Genomic DNA, 21,785 nt, shown 5'->3' on the forward strand with positions numbered 1-21,785 from the left:
GCGGCGGAAGCCGGCGTCCGCCTCGGCTATCCGCGCCGTCCGCCGCGCCACTAACCCAAGTGCCCTGCGCGCCGCTGCCGCTGCGGGAAGGACGGAGTCACCGGCCCACGTGGTGCGCGCTGTAGCCTTTGACCCCGCCGCCGCTTCTCTGCCCCGCCCTCGCGCCCGGCCCGGCCCACGAAGGCCCGCGAGGGACAAAATATGCCACGCCTCGTTCTCTGGGTACCAACGCGGTGACTTTCTGGAACGCCTTAAAGGGAACGCGCCCTGTCTTTGGCGAGAAATAGGCATCGGGCGCCCTCGAGGGGCGGGGCTACGGAGAGGCGTCCTTGCGGTTCGCCGCCCGTCGGGCGGGCGCCTTGACCTTGGGTGGAGACTAGTCTAGGACTGCTATTGCATACTGTCTCCTCCCCCAATGGTTTCCTGTTGCAAGTCTGCCAAATGACCACGCGGTCTGTAATCTGCAGTGGTAACCTGACCCTCAGCGACCCCTCACCGAGCCTCCCGTGGTCCCTCGAAGGGGTGGGGCTAGGGTGCCCAAGGTTTCTTTAGGAGGGCGTGGAAGGTAGCCTAGGGCATGGTGACAAGAGGCAAGGTGTTAGGTGGCTAATTGAAGTGTCAGGGCCCACGAAACTTTGTGCTGAGCCACAACAGGCTCAGGAGCCTGGACGCCTCCCCTCCCTCCACCAGATGAGTCCTCACATCTGGGCTGGTACTTATCCCCAATTTTGAGTGGAGGAAGCTAAGATCAAGGTCACATGGAGAGAAAGACTTTAGCTGGGCTAGGCTAAATCCACAGCCTGGACATTTTACAGTCGTTCATGTTTTCAGATGTTTGCGACCTCGTGGGGACTGAGAAGTTAGGTCAGAGAATGCTGCCCAGTGACATTTTACCAGGTCTTGCCAGTGAGTTGAAGTTCTTCAGGTAGAGAGTGGAAGGGTCTTCCTTGCACAAGGCCAGGAGGCCATGGGGGAAGCCCTTGAGACATATTCCAGAACTGCTGGGAATTGGGGAGCTGCAGCTGCAGAGGTGGGCTGGGGCAGGCCTAGGGCCTCTTAAAAATTGCAAAGGAAAGTGGACTTCGTCCTGGAGTACCGGTGATGGGAAGGGGAACCAGTGAGAGGCATTAAGCGTTTAACCAAGAGAAAGGAAGATGAGAAATGCTTTGGTGTGAGGGATAAGGGGCACTGAGCTAGACAAGAGGGAGATGAGTTTGGACTATTACACAAGAAGGCTGGAAATAAAAGCAAGACCTGACTACAGCCCACCACATGGAAGGTGCGCAGTCAGGTGGTATGTGAACCTGACACAGAGGATTGGTGGTTTGCATCCTGCAACCTCTGCCTTGTCTTTTCTAGAAAACTTGCGCAAGTCATTTGACTTTCACTCCTCTGAATTGCAGGAGATGCCTCTGTCAAATAAAAACATCCATTTGTTTAGCCTCTCACCTAGTTGTTGGGAGGAGATAATGGTTATCAAAGCACTTTAGATAGTGTAAAATACTTGGTGATTCACTGTATCTTTTAAGCGAAGGTCTCGAGAGCTCAATGCTACAGGAAGATCAGAGATGAACCAGACCAGGGGACTTCTTGAAGTCAAGGACTGTCCTTTATTTATCTGGGTATCCTCAGCATCTCTCCAGAGCTTGCTGCATAGTAAGCGTTTAATCCACAGTAGTTGGTTAAATGGAGGACCTGGGTATAGGCAGTCAAGCCATCCTTTAGAGGCCTCCATGGGGTTTAACCTTCGACCCCTTTATTATTTATAATATCTGGGCTTTTCGTGCAGATATTCCTTTTATGGGCTGTATGTTTTGACCTTTGTATCCAGAGCTTCAAACTATTTCTATGATGCCTAGCTGAGACCCACCAGGCAGAGCACAAGCCTCTACCTTGCCCTAGCCTTACTCCTGCGTCCTCCTTATGCTCAAAGTCTGTGATGCCTGCTGTCAGTGAGAGTGCTAATGACCAGTCAGTCCAGGGGCCTAGTGACTAAGCAGTCCCCGCAGCCTGAGAACCTGCAACTTGGCTCTAATGAATCCTCTTCCTGTTTCCCTGGCAGGCTCCTGTTAACTCCCTCTCCATCCTCAAGGCTGCCTGCCCGGGTGGCACTCCCTATGTCTGTCTTTATGGCCCCTGGGTAAAGATGCTAAGTAAATACAGAGGGAGGTTTATCAAGGTTGAAATCTAGCCTATATAATTAATCTGTTTGAAGCTTCCCACCTCCCTAATTATTGTTAAAATGGATGGGCCCATTCAGCTGGGCATAGCTACTTCCCCCCATCATTTTCAGAGTTCCCAAGGGGGTGGAGAGATGAGCTGGAACCCAGCCCCACTGGATTGCAGGAAAGAGTCCCCTAGCTCAATGGCCTGATTCTAGGAACCCGTAAGAGAGGAAATGCTCCACCTCCCGTAACCCCAGCCTGTGCAGGCAGAGCTGCCTGGAGGAAAGGGGTGACAGTCTCCAGATCTATGAAATGAAAGGATTGAAAAAATGATCTGGGACTTATCTGGTGCTGACACTGCATGTCTCTGCTCTGCGGGGTGACTCTGGGCTCAGCCCAGCAGCCCCAGAGTAGTCTGGGAGGACCCTAAGGCCGATCCCTCTCCACCTTCCTCTTTCTCTCTCCTTTTTCTCTATTTGAACATGGGGATCCCTAAGTCCTGGGTAGATGTTTACACAGCGGGGGGCTGTCCCTTCCCAAGCTGCCTAGGGAGATAAAAGGCCAGGGACAAACAGAGGCTTGGGCCATACTTCCTGTACTTACTACAGGTCTGATCTTAGCTCATCCTAGGCTCAAATCTGATCCCCAGAGGCTGGAGCTAGGAACTGAGATGGGGTGGCCAGGGCTGCCTGTCTCCCCCACTGGGATACACTGGGTAGGAATCAATATGCAGGTAGGCCCTTCCACATCTGTGGGTTGGTTGAACAGGCAGGTTCAACCAACTGTGGATCAAAAATAAATAAATAAATTTTTTGGAGGTACCAAGAGGCTTGAGGGAATACCCAGAGCAGGGATTGAACCACAGCTATGAAATTGCAAACACTAACCACTAGACCACCAGCGAAAGTCACTCATGTTGTGGTCATGGACTGTAGCCTGCCAGGTTCCTCTGTTCATGGGATTTCCCAGGCAACAGTACTGGAGTGGGTAGCCATTTCCTTCTCCAGGGGATCTTCCTGACCCAAGGATCAAACCCTAGTCTCCTGTGTTGCAGGCAGATTCTTCACCGTCTGAGCCACCAGGGAAGTCCAGACCACCAGGGAAATCCAGAGAACTCTTCTATATATATATATATAAAATATTCCAGAAACTTCCAAAAAGCATAACTTGAATTTGCTGCACTGGGAACTACTTACATAGTATTTACATTGTATTTATAACTATTTAACAACATTTACTTTGTATTTGCAATTATTTTCACAACATTTATTTTGTATTTGCAATTATTTTCACAACATTTAGGAATTATTGGTAATCTAGAGATGATTTGGAGAAGGCAATGGCACCCCACTCCAGCACTCTTGCCTGGAAAATCCCATGGACGGAGGAGCCTGGTGGGCTGCAGTCCATGGGGTCGCTAAGAGTCAGACACGACTGAGCGAGTTCACTTTTCACTTTCATGCATTGGAGAAGGAAATGGCAACCCAGTCCAGTGTTCTTGCCTGGAGAATACCAGGGACAGGGGAGCCTGGTGGGCTGCCATCTATGGGGTCGCACAGAGTCAGACACGACTGAAGCGACTTAGCAGCAGCAGCAGCAGCAGAGATGATTTAAAGTATAGGGCAGGAATGAGTATTCCCAGCAGTCCAGTGGTTAGGACTCCAAGCTCTCACTGCCAGGGGCCTGAATTGGATCCCAGTTGGGGGAACTAAGGTCCCCCAAGCTGAATGGTGCTGATCTCGGTGAGGCACCAGTGAGCTGTGGTGTGAAGTGAGATTTAATTCCCTTCCTAGGTATTAAATCTGGGTAGCCCAGATGAAAACCAACAATCTTAGTGACCAGACCAGCAAGGGCTAGGAGCTAGAAGCTAATTTTCCCTGGATCCTTGCCCCCAATGAAAAACACATTTATCATGGAGGCGGAAACTGTAAATGCAGGTACAATTTATTATTATAAACATAGCACAACAACAAGTGGGAGAGCACTCGGAGAAACGGTTTGTTCAGTTGAGATAGGAGCAAGGCAGAGACGCACAGAGGGAGAGGAAGTGTGTGGGTATTCCCCCCAGTGAGGGGGAAGAGCAAAGAGGCAGTGAGGTCACATTTGTAGAGGTCAGTTCTTCTGAGTCTATGTCTTCCTTCAGGCCAATTATCTGGTTTCTTTTCCCACACCTGACCTATCCTGGGACCCTCCCCTGGGGTGCACATGCACCCCTCAGCCAAGTTGGGTCTTGAAGTGAAGGCTTCTGGGAGGAGCAAGACTCAAGATGGCCTGGCGTTATCCCTTGACTTTTGACCCACAAGGAGCCTCTTTTGCGCATGTGTAGTGTCTCCCTTGTTCCAAAAGAGGAGGGCCTGGACATCCCTTAGTCCTTTACTCAGATAGGGTTCTGCCCCTCCTTTGTCCTTACCATGACTATTACCTTAAGTTGTTTACTAGCGACAAACACCGGCTCTTTACTCTGTTTCTGTTATTATTTCCATTTTGGAGGACAAACAGGAAGCTGATTGTAAATGCCTTAACTGGAGCCCACCTATCTCTTGTCTCAGAGAACGCAAACAAGAGGTTAGTTGTAAATGCCTAACCTGGAGCCCGACTATCTCCTACATCGGTGTGGCCAAGAATAAATAGATAAATCCAGCATAAGGGAAAGTGAAAAAGCAAAAGTTGCTCAGTCGTGTCTGACTCTTTGCGACACCATGACTCTTAGCCTGCCAGGCTTCTCTCCATGGCAAGAATACTGGCGTAAGTGGCCATTCCCTCCAGGGGATCTTCTCAACCCAGGGATCAAACCTGAGTCTCCTGTATTGCAGGCAGATTCTTTACTATCTGAGCCACCAGGGGAAGTCCACAGTCTACAATGTGCAAGAACTATGGCTTTTTTTTTTTTTTTTTCTCCTCACCACAGGGCTTGAGGGATTAGTTTCTCAATCAGGGATCAAACCTGGGGTCCCAGCAGTGGAACTGCAGAATGGTGGCTCAGAGGGTAAAGCCTCTGCCTACAATGTGGGAGACCTGGGTTCCATCCCTGGGTCAGGAAAATCCCCTGGAGAAGGAAACGGCAATCCACTCCAGTATTCTTGCCTGGAAAATCCTATGGACTGAGAAGCCTGGTAGGCTACAGTCCACGGGGTCGCAAAGAGTCGGACATGACTGAGTGACTTCACTTTCACTTTCAACCACTGGACCACTAGGAAATTCCCAATACTATGTCATTTTATATCAGGGACTTGAGTAACCTCATATTTGGTATCTGCAGAGGAGTTTGGGGGAGTGTCCTGGAACCAATCCCCTGTGTATGACTATATGTGACTTGGTCTGTCTCCATCCCTGATTCTTTCACAATGTGACCTTGAATAAGTTACTTACCTTTCCTCAGTGCCAACTTCTGTGGGAGAAGCATTGTGAGAAAAGAGGAGAAAGTCCCAGGTTTGTGAAATCAAGCTCAGATACAACTGAGTCTGTTAAACTACTTTTCAGTCCTGACAGCTGGAAGGAGTCACTCCCCCTCACCCCCCGCCCCAGAGTTCTGCAAATATTTCATTCAGTGTACTTTATCAGTTGGGGTCCACTTGTTTCTCCCCCAGTGATTGCTCTTGGATATTGTCAGGACTCATGGGATTTGTTGTTGTTGTTTCTTTGCTAAGTCACATCCAACTCTTTTGTGCCTCTATGGACTGTAGCCCGCCAGGCTCCTCTGTCAATGGGATTCTCCGGGCAAGAATACTGGAGTGGATTGCCATTCCCTTCTCCAGGGGATCTTCTCGACCTGGGGATCGAACCCATGTCTCTTGCAGTGGCCGGTGAATTCTTTACCACTGAGGCACCTGGGAAGCCCACTCATGGAGTTCACAAAGTACTAAAAGCCAACTCAAAATGGCTTTTAAAAGTGTGCTCCGAATTGGAGGAGGCTAAGAAAAAAATAACTAAATGCAGTGAGACCCCAGATAAGATTCTGGTACAGAAAAAAGACCCTAGGGGAACACCTAATGAAATTCAAATAAAGTTTATGGTTTAGTTAATAGCCATGTCAGTTTAGTTCAGTCGCTCAGTCGTGTCCGACTCTGCGACCCCATGGACCACAGCATACCAGGCCTCCCTGTCCATCACCAACTCCTGGAGCTTACCCAAACTCATGGCCATTGAGTGGGTGATGTCATACAACCATCTCATCCTTTGTCATCCCCTTCTCCTCCCCTAAATCTTTCCCAGCATCAGGGTCTTTTCAAATGAGTCAGCTCATTGCATCAGATGGCCAAAGTATTGGAATTTCAGCTTCAACATCACTCCTTCCAATGAACATTCAGGATGGATCTCCTATAGGATGGACTGGTTGGATCTCCTTGCAGTCCAAGGGATGCTCAAGAGTCTTCTCCAACACCACAGTTCAAAAGCATCAATTCTTTGGCGCTCAGCTTTCTTTATAGTCCAACTCTCACATCCATACATGACTACTGGAAAAACCATAGCCTTGATTAGACAGACCTTTGTTGGCAAAGTAATGTCTCTGCTTTTTAATATGCTGTCTAGGTTGACCATAACTTTTCTTCCAAGGAGTAAGCATCTTTTAATTTCATGGCTTGCAATCACCATTTGCAGTGATTTTGGAGCCCGAAAAAATAAAGTCAGCCACTGTTTCTCCATCTATTTGCCATGAAGTAATGGGACTGGATGCCATGATCTTCATTTTCTGATTATTGAGCTTTAAGCCAACTTTTTCACTCTCCTCTTTCACTTTCATCAAGAGGCTTTTTAGTTCCTCTTCACTTTCGGCCATAAGGGTGGTGTCATCTGCATATCTGAGGTTATTGATATTTCTCCCGGCAATCTTGATTCCAGCTTATGTTTCTTCCAGCCCAGCGTTTCTCATGATGTGCTCTGCATATAAGTTAAATAAGCAGGGTGACAATACATAGCCTTGACGTACTCCTTTCTCTATTTGAAACCAGTCTGTTGTTCCATGTCCAGTTCTAACTGTTGCTTCCTGACCTGCATACAGATTTCTCAAGAGGCAGGTCAGGTGGTCTGGTATTCCCATCTCTTTCAGAATTTTCCACAGTTTATTGTGATCCACACAGTCAAAGGTTTTGGCATAGTCAATAAAGCAGAAATAGATTTTTTTTTTTTTTCTGGAATTCTCTTGCTTTTTCGATGATCCAGCGGATGTTGGCAATTTGATCTCTGGTTCCTCTGCCTTTTCTAAAAGCAGCTTGAACATCTGGAATTTCATGGTTCACATAATGCCATGTACCAATGTTAATTTCTTGGTTTGGATAATTGCACTATGATAAAAGAAGATGTTAACATTAGGAGCAGCTGGGTGAGAGACATACAGGAAATCTGTATCATTATTGCAACTTGTCTCTATGTCTAAAATTAGGTTAAAATAAAAAGTATAGAAACCTACAAATTAATGCTGATCATTTAAAAACAAAAGTGGGAGAGGAGCTTATTGGTTTATATAGCGGAAGAGGGCACTAGTATATGGGTTGCAGGCACAGCCGGGTCCAGGCAACTTAATTGTCAGGAATTGTCCAACAACAAGGTTCCTACTGTATAGCAGAGGGAACTACATTCAATATTATGTGATAAACCATAATGGAAAAGAATAGGCAAGGTAAAAAAAAAAAATATATATATATATGTACACACACGCACATATATATTTCAATCATTTTGCTGTATAGCAGAAATTAATACAACATTGTAAATCAAATGTATTTCAATAAAATTTTTTAAAAGGTAGAATTAAACACTCATGACAAAAAAAAAAAAATAAAGGAGTTCTCTGTCTCTCTCTTTTTAATTTTCGGCTGCATGACACGTGGAAGGTCCTGCATGCAGGACCTTAATTCCTTCTACCAGGGATCAGACCCACATCCCCCTGCATTTAAGTGCAGAGTCTTAAACATTGGACTGCCGGAGAAGTCCCTGTCTCCGTCTCTCTTGGTTTTACTTTTTTGTGGAGCCTCATGCTTGGGTAGCTCCATCCCTGGGGCAAATGGCCAGTCTTCCAGGATGATGTTCTGCCATTTTAGCCACCTAAGAATGTGTCCTGCAGTAGTCCTGTTTGTTTCCCTGCTGTATCCCTAACACCTAACTTGTGTGTTAAATGAAAGGTAACAGTATGGGTTACCTTTCCATAGCCGATGGGTTCTCATCGGCTTAGAGTTGCATGCCCACCTCTAACCCAATTAGTGTGACCTAGGTCACATGGGTGGGGATAGTCCCAGCCCCCAACACATGCATTAACATGCCTGCACGCTAAGTTGCTACACACGTGTCTAACTCTTTGCAACTCCATGGACTGTAGCCTCCCCAGGGTCCTCTGTCCTAGGGATTCTCCAGGCAGGAAGACTTGAGTGGGTTCCCATTTTCTTCTCCAGGGGAACTTCCTACCCCAGGGATCCAACCCTCTCTCTGCCTCTCCTGCATTGGCAGGCAAGTTCTTTACCACTAGAACCACCAGGAAGCCCATGGACTAACAAGGGAGAAGGTACTGTTATCAGAAGAAAGGTTGCAGGCAAAACGCATATGGCCTCTGCATCCTTAGACCGCAGAGCTGGTGCTTTTGCTCCAGGAGCCATCAACAACACAGGCCTACACTGAAGATGTGCGGGCCTGAAGGTGCTGAGTGTGCTGAGCTCCCAAATGGCAGTCCCAGGACAGCTCTCAGGAGCGGAGGATAAGATTAGGGCTCTTCTCTGGGATGCTGGGCTTCTCGTAGCTGCATCATATGGAGATGGGTGTCAGGGAAGGAGAACCAGCATTGCCAAAGATATCCAGAAGCCCAGGATTGCTTCTGGGCCAGAACAATGGGCAATTCCAGGCATAAAACCCTTCTGATCTACCCCTGCCAACCCTAGCCAGGAGCCTCTGATCTAAGGTCTTGCTTGTTCCCTTGGGTTGGGGTGGTATGGAGAGAAACCGGGCTAGCCTGAGCTTCAGGACATCTCAGATGAGAGCCTTGTGCCTTATATGAGGGTTATCCATAGAAGGGACTCGGGAGTCTCAGCTCCCAGTCTCACCACCATCCCCCTACTCCACTGGCCAACTCCCAAACCATTCTGTCTCCTCCACATCCCTCCCACAGACCTGCCCAATCAGGTGGTGGGGGGTGGGGTGGAGTGCCCATAGAAAAAAGTTTGACTTCTGTGTTTTTCAGGTATTTTATTAAGAATAAGGCATATGACAGTCACCCCTAAAGCACAGGGCTCTATTTCTGTAGGTGAGTGAATACACTCTGAAAAGCACTGGATTAAAAAGCGCAGCCAACAGAGAACTTGGAGCAGGATCCCTCTGCCGTGCTTGCGGGGCTCCTGCCAGGTGTTTTTGAAGCCTTACAGGTCCGCTACTCAAGGCTGGCCGCTCAGCGAGACTGCTTAGAGAATCCTGGCTCCCCACAAAGAGGAGGTGCTGCTCCATACCCTCTTGACCTCCTTCTGCTCCATCAGGGGGACCTGTAGTCTGCTGCATGTTTTGGGGAAGGGCTACCCCATTTCAGCCCCGGACTGGTCCCCCAAATTGCAGGCCATTGTGAGCGGGGACAGGGGCACAAAGCCTCAGGCTGTATTGCCCACAGGTCCCAGGCTGGCTTCCAGAATGGGGAGGGGTCCCCACCTGCAGCTCCTGGCTGCAACTAGGGCCCCTGAGTGTCTGTGTCAACACACCCCTCCCCCAATGGGATTCGTGCAGCAAAGAGGGGAGAGGTGAGGGGAGGGCAGGGAGAGGGAAGGCAATATCCGTTCTAGTCACCCGACCTTGTCAGAGGCTCGAGGAAGGGGGTCTCTCCTTTGGCAGGGTGGGTCCCCCAGGCTAGAAGAGTGGGAGGGCCAGAAGCTGAGGGCAAGGCTGGGGAGTTCCCTGCCACTGAGGCCAAGGGCAGATCACTGATTCCCAGTCTTATTCATTTTATTTGGCACCCCGGGAGTTCTGGAGGAGGAAAGCTTCTCATCTATTATTTCCAGGAGAGGGATGGGGAGAGGGCATTTCTGTTAAAGTTGGAACCCTGTATTTGCTTTGGACCTTCCCCCAGCTTGCTGAGTGGAGGGGGGAGGGATGGGTGCGTTATTTCCTTTCCCAGGCGCCCCCACACCTCAGCTGAGAGTCAGTGAGTCAGCCACCCCAGCACTCCAAGACCTTTCATGGGGGGCGGGGGGCAGGGATCTCCAAGTAGCTCGGGAACAAGAGTCATCTCTACTGCTGGAAGAGCAGCAGCATGGGAGGCGCTGATGCATCACCTGGGGAGAGGCGGGCAGGCCACCAGGGAGGACGGTGGGGCAGGGGTGTTGTGGTGGCTCCCAGCCAGGCTCCCTGGGCACAGAGGAAGGAAGGAGGAAGAGGGCTATTGCTATAGAGCCGGGGGAGGCCAGCTGGGTGGAGCTATGGCTTTTAGCGGGTGGGCGGGTGGATAGAGTACTTCCCCATCTCTGTAGAAGAACTGACATCACAAAGTCACCCAGTTCACCCCAAAAGTATGGTTGTGGAAGATGAGGGTTTGGGTGGGGGCCTCCAGAAAGACCCCCCTTCCCTCCTCCTTCCCAGGGTCCTAGGCCCCTTCAAGTGAGCACAGCCCCGAGCAGAGAGAGAGGCCTCCTCAGACATGTTCTGAAAAAGAAGGCAGCAGGTCAAGGGTCAAGGGGTCGTGAGTCACCCACACCTGAGGGGAGACAGAGGGCAGAGGTCCAACCACAGAGGCTGGGGGGCGGAGAGGTGGGAGCAGGCAGAGCAAGGACTCTAGGCCACTCCCGGGGCCCTTTAGACTGGACAGCACTGCCCGTTCGCAGGGCGCCCCAGTGGCGGACACAGACCAGGCCTGCTTATTGCTCAGTGGTCTCAGCAGTCCTGAGCTGGGAGGGGCTGCACGTTTGTATGCTCACCGGTGTCCTGCTCCCTCTAACGTATACAGTGAAAGGGGGTGTAACTGGGAATCTTTCCCCCTTTTTTTCATGGGGCCGTGATGGGGAAAGGGTTCATCACCCCCTGGAGACCTCCCAGACCTCTGGGCAACAAGCAGAAGTCTCAGCCCCAGGCAGAGGATCAGGACCTGCTGGGATGGGGCATCGTGAATGAGGTCAAGGCCTCTTGCTGCCCCATGTCCTCCATTGGTGACCCCTGGAAGACCTCACAGGCACTTCGGACTTGATTCACGACCAACAAAAGAGGGATGGCACGAGACGACAGGGTTCTAGGGATTTGTCTTTCCAGGCTGGACTCAGGTGCGAGCAATGAACCGGACTGGAGCTGCACTTTCCGCCTTTGGTCGTGAGGGGGAGCTGGGGAGAAGCGCGTTAGGAGGTGGGGCAGCAGTCTTCTCGTCTGCCACTCCCTAACCTAGACAAAGGGCACTGAACACCCCGCCGCTATCAGGTCTGATAGGATGCGGGCAGTCCTGGCGAGGGCGAGGCCGGGGCCTAACCTGGGTTCCCCTCATCCCCCCGCCCACAGCCCCCAGCACACTCAAACTTATATCAACAGCTGCCACTTCCAAGAAGCAGGGCCCCTCTTCCTGCCTCTGGGTGCAACCAGCTAATTAGGAAGCTGGGCAAAATTAGCACCAATAAACAGGACTAGGGAAACTCCCAGGGCAGCCTTCAGGTTCCCAGCTACCTCCTGAAAACAGTTTTTAACCTTCCATCAGCCCGACTCTGGCGTGTCCTTGGCGTCTACATACCCGGGAAGAACTGAGAATTGGAGACAGTTTTCTGCCACCAAACCCATTCTGTAATCTTCTCTAAGGGTCTATGGGTGCTAATTTCCAGAAGTTCAAACTTCCTTACGACCACACTCCCCCCACCAGAGGCTGTGGGGGAGGCGTCTTCTAAAGTGTTCCGTGCTCACCTGTAGGGATCTGTTAGCAGGTTGGTGGGGGCGGGGGGATGTGAGGGAGAAGGTCCAGCCTCTTAGCCCCCAGCCCCAACCGCCCCTCGGAGGCAGGCTGGGAGGGAAGGGCGGCCGTGCAGGTCTGGGGGAGGCCGCAGCGGGGAGCTGGAAGGCCTAAGGATGCTAAGGGCCACTCTGGTTCCTTTCCGTAGGCCAGCCCGGCCTCCCCGCTACGGCCAAACGATTGTCACTTTCCTGGGTCAGGGCGTGACTCCCGCCCCGTCCCCTCCCAGTGGCAGGGTGGGGACCAGATGAGGATCGGTACTGTGAGTCCTCTCCAAGGAAAAAAAAGTGCCTTCGCTGGGCCCGGCGGAGGAGCTCCCCGGCGGGAGAGGAGAGCTCAAAGCTGCGGCGACAGCTCAAAGCCTCGGGAAATACAAAAGGCGGGGGCGGCTGGAACGCGCGGGGGAGCAGGGGCCACCTCCGCCCGCTCCGTGGGGGAGGGACTGGCTCTCTCGGCCCAGGGACCCGCCCCTACCCTATCCGCCCTGGCCCGAGCCGAGTCAAACCCGGGCCAGCCTTTCCCGGCTCCCCGCCCGCCCGCCCGCCCCGCGCCTACTCCGGGTCCGCGGGCGCACTGGGCGGGCGGGGCGCGGCTGGCGAGCCGGCTTGGTCCGGGGGTTCCTGGGGAGGCAGCTGGCGCGGGCTGCGGCCGCCGGGCCGCTGGGGCCTCCGGGCGCAGAGGAAGAGAGCGGGGTCGGGCATGGCATCGAGGTCTTCCGGGACGCCGGCCGCACGCTCCCAGGCGGCCCAGTCCCGGCCGGGGCCCTTGGCGGCGGCCTCGGCGGCGGGCGGGCGGCGGGCCCGCTGTGTGCGCCGGCGGATCCGGGGCTCGGCGGTGGCGGTGGCAGCGGCGGCGCCGGGCCCCGGGCGCGGAGTCTGCAGTTTCTGGCGCGCCGCATGCAGCTGGCAGGAGAGGTAGGCGGCCGCCTCGGTGTGCTTCTGCAGCTCCGTGCTCAGCACGGTGGCTCGGTGGCTGCGGCGACGCAGCTCCTCCAGGAAGCGGCGCTCCTCCGCGCGCAGGCTGCAGCGCAGCGCCGACACCAGCGCCTCGCGCTGCGCCACCTCCCGCCGCAGCTCCGCGTTGGCCGCTGCTCGCTCCGCTAGCTGCGACTCCAGCGCGCGGCACTTGCTCTCCAGTTCCCGGGACGCCAGCTCTGGGCAAGGGAGAGGGAGGGGAGATTGAGGGTCTCCGCCTGGCCGGACCTGCGCCGCTCACCAATCGTCGGAGCTAAGCCCCGCACCTCCCCGACTGCAGGTCCCGCAGCGCTCGGGCTCACTCCTTCTCCTGCCTTTTTCCTCCTCCCAGCTCTTGCCTCCTTCCGCGCAGCCCTTAAGAGCAAACCCTTCCCAGACCAATTATGCACTCCACGACAATTTGTTGAGCCCTGACTATAGGGTGGTTAACAATTCCTCACGAAGCTCTCAGTAAGCACAGTGGGAGATGTACGGTACATAATCACAAAAGAATGTGTAGGTGCATGTGTCACGCTTGCCAACACCACGACTGTCACAGGAGACTGTGACCTAATCGGAGAAGGCTTCTCAGCAGAAAAATGGCGAGGCTAGGATCTGACAGATGAATGGGAATTAAGTAGTGAACAGAGAAGAGAAGGATGCTTCCCACGGAAGGAAGGGCTTGTGTAAAAGCCCTGTGGCAGGAGAGACACACAGCAACAAGGGACTGAAAGAACTGGGAGTGTGAGCGGAAAAGGGGAATCAGTGTGCTGTGAACCTTGCTTCCTTCATAAAAGTGAAAAGTGAAGTCGCTCAGTCGTGTCCGACTCTTTGCGACCCCATAGGCTGTAGCCTATCAGGCTCCTCTGTCCATGGGATTTTCCAGGCAAGAGTGCTGGAGTGGATTGCCATTTCCTTCTCCAAGGGATCTTCCCAACCCAGGAATCGAACCCGGGTCTCCCTCATTGCAGGCAGACGCTTTACTGTCTGAGCCACCAAGGAAGCCCTTTTACGTGTTTATTGCTTGTCTTTGCCCACTGCACTCGGTTTCAAGCCTGGCTATACACTGGAAACATCCAGAAAGCTTTATTTATTAATTTTGATCTTTGAAGCTGTAGCTTGTGAGATTTTAGTTCCCTGACCAGGGATCCAACCTGGGCCCTAACCACTGTTCCAGCAGGGAATTCCCTAGAGAGTTTTAAAAAACAGTTTCCTGGGCCCTAACAAATTAGGACTGAATCAGACTCTCCCGGGGTTGGACCAGCACACTGATGCTTCTTAAATCTTTCCTGGTGATTCTAATACGGCCCCAGGGTTGAGGACTCCTGCCTCCTGAATCATAAGCTCCATCTCAGCCAGGACTGTATCCCAAGACTGGCACACGTGAGTGAGTATGGGGATATCAGTAGCTGAAAGGTGACCAAGGGAAGGTAAAAGATGACTCTAAAGGGGATAGGAAAATCCCCAAGTGATTTTCATAGAAAATGAGAACAAAGAAAAATAATTCTTAGGCCCAGTGAGAGAGAGGATAAAAACCAGGACACTGGGGACTCTTCCCTGGTGGTCCAGTGGGTAAGACTCTTTCGCCCCTAATGCAGGGGGCCTGGGTTCAATCCCTGTTCATGGAACTAGATCCTGCATGCTGCAACTTAAAAAAAAAAAAGTCTTGCATGCAACTAACACCTGGTACTGCCAAATAAATAATATTTATTAAAAAAATAAAAAAGCAACAACCCAAGGCACAGGGGTCCAGATGATCCCAAAAGCCATTTCAGAGGAAGAACAGTAGGTAGAGTAAAAGCTACTACTATGAGTGCACGCTCAGTCGTGTCCGACTCCTTGCAACCCCATGGACTGTAGTCTGCCAGGCTTCTCTGTCCAAGGGATTCTCCAGGCAAGAATACTAGGGTGGGTTGTCATTTCCTTCTCCAGGGGATCTTCCCAACACAAGGATCAAACCTGTGTCTCTTACGTCTCCTGAATTGGCAGGCAGATTCTTTACTCCGAGCCACCTGGGAGGCCCCCAAAGCAACTGCTGTCACACAATTGTTCTTTCCTGATATCTGGGGATCCGCCTCCCCTTCCTCCAAGCACTATGCACCAAGAGGGTGCCCACAACTGCCACTTATAGTGGGCAGAATTAGCTCAATTTCATAAGTATTTAGATCTTTATGCATGAACATGCAGGTAATTTGTAGGGCTTCTAACATTTTACTTTAACCTTCCAGCCTTTCCTGTGCCTAACTCTTGGTCATGTAGCTGTTGATCTAAAAGGAGCACATTCACATGGCAAAAAGTCCATTCTTAAAACCCTTCTGGCCAAAGAAATACTACTTTTGTGGTTCATTTTAAATCAAGCATTTACTGAGTCCCTCTCCATATCAGGTAATGTGCTTGTACTGGAAGGCAATAGGTAACACCCAGTCCTAGTTTTCAGAGATCATATAACCTGGGGATTAAGATGCAATCCCTCCCATTTGAAAAAATTAATTGTGGCAAAAAACCAAATAGCTAAGTTTACCATCTCAACCATTTTTAACTGTATGTTAAAAATGGTTAAGGATGTGTATGCTTGATCGGTCAGTCATGTCCGAATTCTTTGAGACCCCATGGACTGTAGCCTGTCAGGCTTCTCAGTCCATGGGATTTTTCAGGCAAGAATACTGGGGTGAGTTGCCATTTCCTTTTCCATTTTTAGCTCTAAAGTACTATTAATATACTCACATTGTTGTGCAACAGATCTCTAGAATTTTTTCTTCTTGCAAAACTGAAACTCTACACTCACTGAATGCTATCTCCCCACACTACTCCCCATTTTATGGATGAAGTGATAATCTATAAACAAACACCTTAGTGGAACTGCTACACTCACAAGAAGTCCTGTTTCTGTAAAATGAAGAATTTGCTAATGTGCACGTGTCTCTTTTCTCCTCCTCTAGACTAAGTTCCTTGAAGTCAAAGACCTTCTAGCGCCATCATGTTGAATCTTCACATTCAGCATCTTAGCGAGTGTGAACACTGACCGTGAGAATCACTTGCACAAGGATGGGAAGATTGGGGAGGTGGGTCACAAAGGAATGAAGTCAGGCACGTGCACTTCCTGGAAAGCATCTCCTTCCTGCTTTCACTTTCCCAGTTTGGATGGAGACAGGGATGCCAGGCATGTACAGTGGCGCTGGTTGCTCACTGCACAAGGTCACCCAGCTGAGTGGGCATATGAGGCTATCCCCAGGTCTCGACTGGGCACGGAGAAGGCTTGGGTCCTAAGTGGTGGGGAAATGGTGACCAGTTGTTCTCTTACCTTGCTGGTGTGATTGGGCCTCTCTCACCTCCAGGTCATGGGTCAGTTCTGGGGGCAGAGATAAGAAAAGGCAGTTGTGTGTATGTTAGAAACAGAGAGAGAGTATGTGTGTGAGATTAAGACTCACCACCCAGTAAAATTGAAAATAAGGATGCTCAGAAACCATCTAAACCACCCCCACACCCATTTTAATGCAGTCCAGGGGGAAAGAGATGAAAGAGAGGTATCAGAGGCACAACCTGAACCTGATCTGCCTGATTCTAAGTCCAGAGATCTTTCCAATATAAGTTCTGTGTCCTGAATTTGGGGATTAGTTCAACCCTTGTGGGACGGAGGCTTGCTTTTGGGGCTGGTGGTGGCGGGAGTATTTGCTCCTTTCCAGAGGTGATGTACAAATATTTAACAGGCCAACCAATCAGAGCCATTCTGGCGGACCCCTGCTGTCCAGGGCACAGACCTTTCAGTGTCTATTGGTGGGTCTGGGTAGGGTCTGACTTAGCATAGTTGGTAAAGAATCCTCCTGCAACGCAGGAAGACTTTAGTTCGATCCCTGGGTCAGGACGATCCCCTGCAGAAGGAAATGGCAACCTACTCCAGTATTCTTGCCTGGGAAATCCCATGGACAGAGGAGCCTGGCGGGCTACAGTCCACGGAGTGCAAAGAGTCAGACCCACCAATTCAAACAAAACAAGAGACTTTTAACCTCCCACTATGGTGGTGGTTTGGTTAGTCTGGGAAGGCTGGAGTGTCCTGGGTGGGCTGCCTGGGGACACTAAAAGGGAATTCAGGGTGGTGGCTATTTACCAATAGGACATGTGTGTTTCAATGGTTTCACAGCCAGTACTGCTGTGCCCAGGTTCTTTTCTAAACACAAGCCCTGCCCTTTCTAAGTCCTGGTTTTGCCACATTCCACGGAGGAGGGAGAGGAGCTTCAAGGACAGAGCCACCTAGTGAAGCAAAGGCACCTGGCGCTGAGGGCATATGGGGGGGGGGGCAGGGAGCAGCCAAGGGGCTCCCCAAGGGCACTAGTGCAGGAGCAGTCTCCTCCTCCGCCTGTCCCCAGTCCCCATCCCTTTGAGACCCGCCCCTCAGCCGGCTGAGCCTGATCGTTTTTCCAGCCCGCTCCCCACTCCACTCCATCCCAACTCCATCAGGGCTCAAGGGCTGGGAGAAGGGCCGGAGGGAGCCCAGGAGGGGCAGCTGCCTATGACAGAGGGCACCTCTCAGGGGCACCTGCGTGTACCTGCAGGGACGCAGTCTGTGCCCAAAGGGAGAAGGTGTGAAGGTGGGGGTGGGGGAAGGTAGCAGATCCCCGGGTCCACTGTCTGGCAGTACCAACAGAGAGAGACTCACCTTGCGGGCCTTCCACCTGCCCCTCCTCGCTGCCCTCACCAGGCTCTTCTAGATACCAAGGGCATTACCGGAGGTGCCTTCCCTGGGGAGGCCAGCTGTTTCCAGGAGACAGAGAGCCTGGAGTGCCTGGGCCTTTTGGTGTGACCAGAGCCTGAACCTCCCCCAGGGCTTCCTGGGGCCAACCTGGCCCCTCCTCCAAGGCCCTGGGATGTAAACCCAGTGGGGCCCTGGACTAGGTTTGGGGAGTAGCCCAAGGGACTCTGGCTCTGTCACTAACTGCCTGTGGGCTTGTTTCTCCTTAGCCTTTAACCACCAGAGTTGGAGGAGGGGAGACAGAATCCCAGCTGGGCTCCACTCCCTCATCCATCAGATCTCCCTGCTTCTCTTCCAGCCAGAGTCCCGGTGGTTTAGAGGAGTATGCATGAGGGCACCGGCTTTCCAGGCGGCGCTAGTGGTAAAGAACCCGCCTGCCCATGCAGGAGACGCGGGTTCGATCCCTGGGTCAGGAAGATCCCCTGGAGGAGGGCATGGCAACCCACTCCAGTATTCTTGCCTGGAGAACCCCATGGACAGAGGAGCCTGGTGGGCTACAGTCCCTGGGGTCACAAAGAGTCCGACACGACTGAAGCGACTTAGCAGGCACACACACTGTGAGGTCAGACGCACTGTGTGACCGCAGGCCAGTGACAACACCTCTCTGTGCCTCCGTCTTCTCACCTATGAAAGTGAAAGTGTTCATCGCTCAGTGGTGTCTGACTCTTTGCGACCCCATGGACTGTAGCCTGCCAGGCTCCTCTGTCCATGGGATTCTCCAGGCAAGAATACTGGAGTGGGTTGCCATTTCCTTCTGCAGGGGATCTTCCTGACCCAGGGATCGAATCTGGGTCTCTGGCATTGCAGGCAGATTCTTTACTAAGAGAAAAGAAATAAAGGGCCCAGTCTAGCTGAATCAGCTATTATCATCATCCAAGCTACCTTCCCAACCAGAACACACCTACCTACCTCTCAAGCCCCTTTAATTTTGAATTATCACCCCTTCTTGGGCAGTTTCTTCCCTAAGCCCTGCCCTCCTGGTTCCTATACCAGCCCTTTCTCACTCTTATCCCTTTGCACTCTCTGGATCCTTCTTTAATCTCTTTTTAAAAACATCTTCTTTGTCCTCTCTCCTCTCCCACTCTCTCCTCCACCCCTTGGAGGGAGGGCCTTATTCAGTCATTTCAGCCCCACGAGTGGCTGCTCCAGGCCAGCCCAGAGTTATTTTTATCTCTTTAATCAATAACCAAGAGGCTGCAGGCCCATACTTGTCTGAGAAGGAGGGTGGGGGCTGAAGGCCCTCTGTTCCTGCCTGTTACACTTTCTTACAGAGGATGAGATGGTTGAATGGCATCACTGATGCAATGGACATGAACTTGGGCAAACTCCAGGAGATGGTGAGGGACAGGGAAGCCTGGCGTGTTGCTGTCCATGGGGTCGTGAAGAGTCAGACATGACTTGGTGATGGAACAACAGCAACCCATTTTCTTGGGATCCTGGCCTGCATCCTGAGTGGAAGGACCCAGGTCTTCAGAATTATTATGAAGCAAAAAGAAATTAGAGAAAGAGCTACAGGGTCTTAGGGTTCACTCATATCAATATCCCTTTAATGTCATTACTACAGTAAAAAAGTGGCATCAGGCAGGAGTGAGATGGTGTAGGGCATCCATGCCCCCAAGGGCTGGCCTCTGCTGCCTGTCAGGCTTTGGGAGAGATGACAAGAAGTCTGGTCTTGGCAGGTGGCAGCTAAACCCATATATGGAGCTAGAGGGGACTGTGGTAGCTGAAGGTCAGGACTGGTGGCTTCTCGTGCCATAGAGTGAGAAGCCAGGTGGGTCACTCAAACCCTTTGAGCCTCAGTTTCTTTCTGGGGAAGGGGGAGACTCCCACAAGTAGGGGAGGGAAGGGAAGTGGAAATCTGAGTATGCTGGGGAGAGGATGGGTGGAAAGCAGCAGAGGGGACTTCCCTGGTGGTCCAGCGGTTAAGACTTGGTGCTTCCACGGCAGGGGCCGAGGGTTCGATCCCTGGTCAGAGAACTAAGATCCCATAAGCTGCGTGGTGTGTCCAGAAAAAAAGCCACAGACGCTTCACGACTGGGTATGTGGAGCCTTAGGTTCTAATCCTGACTCTGATACATTGTGAGTCTCACTCTCTGTCTCTGTGCCTCAGTTTACATATTTGTACGATGATGAGATTGTGCTGTTCTAGCTGAGACACTGAATCACTGGCTCTAAGGCCTGCACTTGAAGATGCAGGGTGAGCATTTGGGCCACGGCCAAGCCTCTGAGAGGGCCATGCAGCTGAGACTTGAGGTCCAAGAGTAGAGGTCAGGCATGAGGTTTACATCATCCCTGTTGCCTCCCTCTGACCTGCTTACAAATCGGATTGATTGCCAGGTCCCTCTGCGTCCCACTGGTCCTCCCCTTTCCATCCGCTTTCATCTCTCCCCTGGACCTGTCACTAGTTCCCCTGCCTCCCTCTCCCACCAGTTCGTCTGCCATACAACTGCTGGATTGAGTTTCTCAAGGTAGCATGAGGTTGCTCAAGAACCTTCAGTGGCTCCCTACTACCCAGGAGGACAGGCCAAACTTCTTAGCCCTCCTGATATCGGTCAAGGTCTTCCATGTTCTGGCTCCAGCCGTATTTCTCATCAGCTTTAAGTAGAGGGTAATCCAGTCAAATAGAACTTTTCATGAACTTTTGATTTCCTACCTTCTGGACGTTGCCATGCTGTTCCTTTGCAAAGTTTTCTCCATTCTCATTGCCCCATAATATCTCAGCATGTCTAAATCTTACTCAGCCCTCAGGGAGAGGAAATGCTTACTCCTCGGGACAGTGTGGGATACTTGGCCTCCTCATCACTTATGCCTCAAGCTGAGCATGGACCTGCCTATGAACTGTCAGCTTTCTTTATTTTTTTTGTGTATTTCTTTTAATAAATTTATTTCTTGATCATGACACACAACACATGGGATCTTAGTTCCCCGACTAGGAATTGAACCCGCGGCCGTTGTGGTGGAAGCATGAGGTCTTAACCACAGAACCACCAGGGAAGTTCAAGACTGAGGGCTTCTTAGGGCTGGGAGGTGCTTGAACGTTCCGTGTGTCTCACTTCCCCAAGACTCAGTTTCTTCACCATGAGAAAGGGGTGATGAGAACCTGCCTGGCTTAGGGAGGCTGAGGGCGGGCACCCCATCAGAGACAGTGCTGCTGCTGACAGTCGCCCCCAGCATCCCTCCAGGCCTCACCCGAGCAGCGTTTCTGCAGCCTCAGGATCTCCAGGTGCAGGTCTCGCAGCAGGGCCATCTGCTCTTTTTTCAGGAAGCTGATGTGGCGTTGCACGCTCTGGATCTGATGCTCCAGGGACACGGTGTCCATGGCAACCCAGGCCTGGGCCCCACCTGGGGAGGATAACAAGGTGAACCCACATTTTCCGGGCCCATCCACCCTGTCCACCTTCAGATTCTATCAGTGATCTTCAATCTGGGGTCCTGCTGTACCAGGTAGATGATTCTGCTCCTGAAGTCATGCCCCCTGTATTTACTCACTGAAACTTCTGAAGCAAGTGGGCGTGTTGGCAGGAAGTATGATTATTCCCATTCAACAGATGAAGAACCAGACGCTCAGAGGGAATGACTTTAGTACCTTGCCCCCATGAAACTTTAGCCTCTTCTATATCACAGCAAGGAAAAGGAACGGAGCAGCAAAGTCAGTAAAGAGAGACAGAGATTTGGGTTCTAGTCTGCTTCTTAACCAGCTGTGTGACTTCGGGCAAGCCCTCCCCTTCTCTAGGCTCTTGGTTTTCTCTTGGGTAAAATTAAGGGATTGTGGAGAGGGTGAATCCTGAACCCTCTCCAGCTCTGCCCTTGATGGTTGTTCAAGGGCAACCTTCAGTTGGCAGGACTGATGGTTAGAGGGCTTACCAGGTGACTCAGTGGTAAAGAACCCATCTACTAATGAAGGAGATGTGGGTTCAATCCCTGGGTCAGGACGATCCCCTGGAGGAGGAAACGGCAACCCACTCTAGTATCTTGCCTGGAAAATCCCATGGACAGAGGAGCCTGGTAGGCTACGGTCCATGGGGTTGCAAAGA

General features: G+C 51.7%; 1 protein-coding gene across 1 annotated transcript; it reads right to left on the reverse strand.

Moving 5' to 3' along the window:
- Positions 1–12,602: 12,602 nt before the first annotated feature.
- On the reverse strand, positions 12,603–21,070 carry CCDC92B (coiled-coil domain containing 92B). The gene is made up of 3 exons (XM_068976017.1): positions 20,941–21,070; positions 16,306–16,353; positions 12,603–13,204 (listed from the first exon to the last, which is right to left on the reverse strand). The coding sequence occupies exons 1-3, from the start codon at positions 21,068–21,070 to the stop codon at positions 12,603–12,605; spliced, it is 780 nt and encodes a 259-aa protein (XP_068832118.1).
- Between the last annotated feature and the right edge of the window lie 715 nt (positions 21,071–21,785).

The sequence above is a fragment of the Capricornis sumatraensis genome, chromosome 8 (assembly GCF_032405125.1).
Source record: "Capricornis sumatraensis isolate serow.1 chromosome 8, serow.2, whole genome shotgun sequence".
NCBI lineage: Eukaryota > Metazoa > Chordata > Mammalia > Artiodactyla > Bovidae > Capricornis > Capricornis sumatraensis.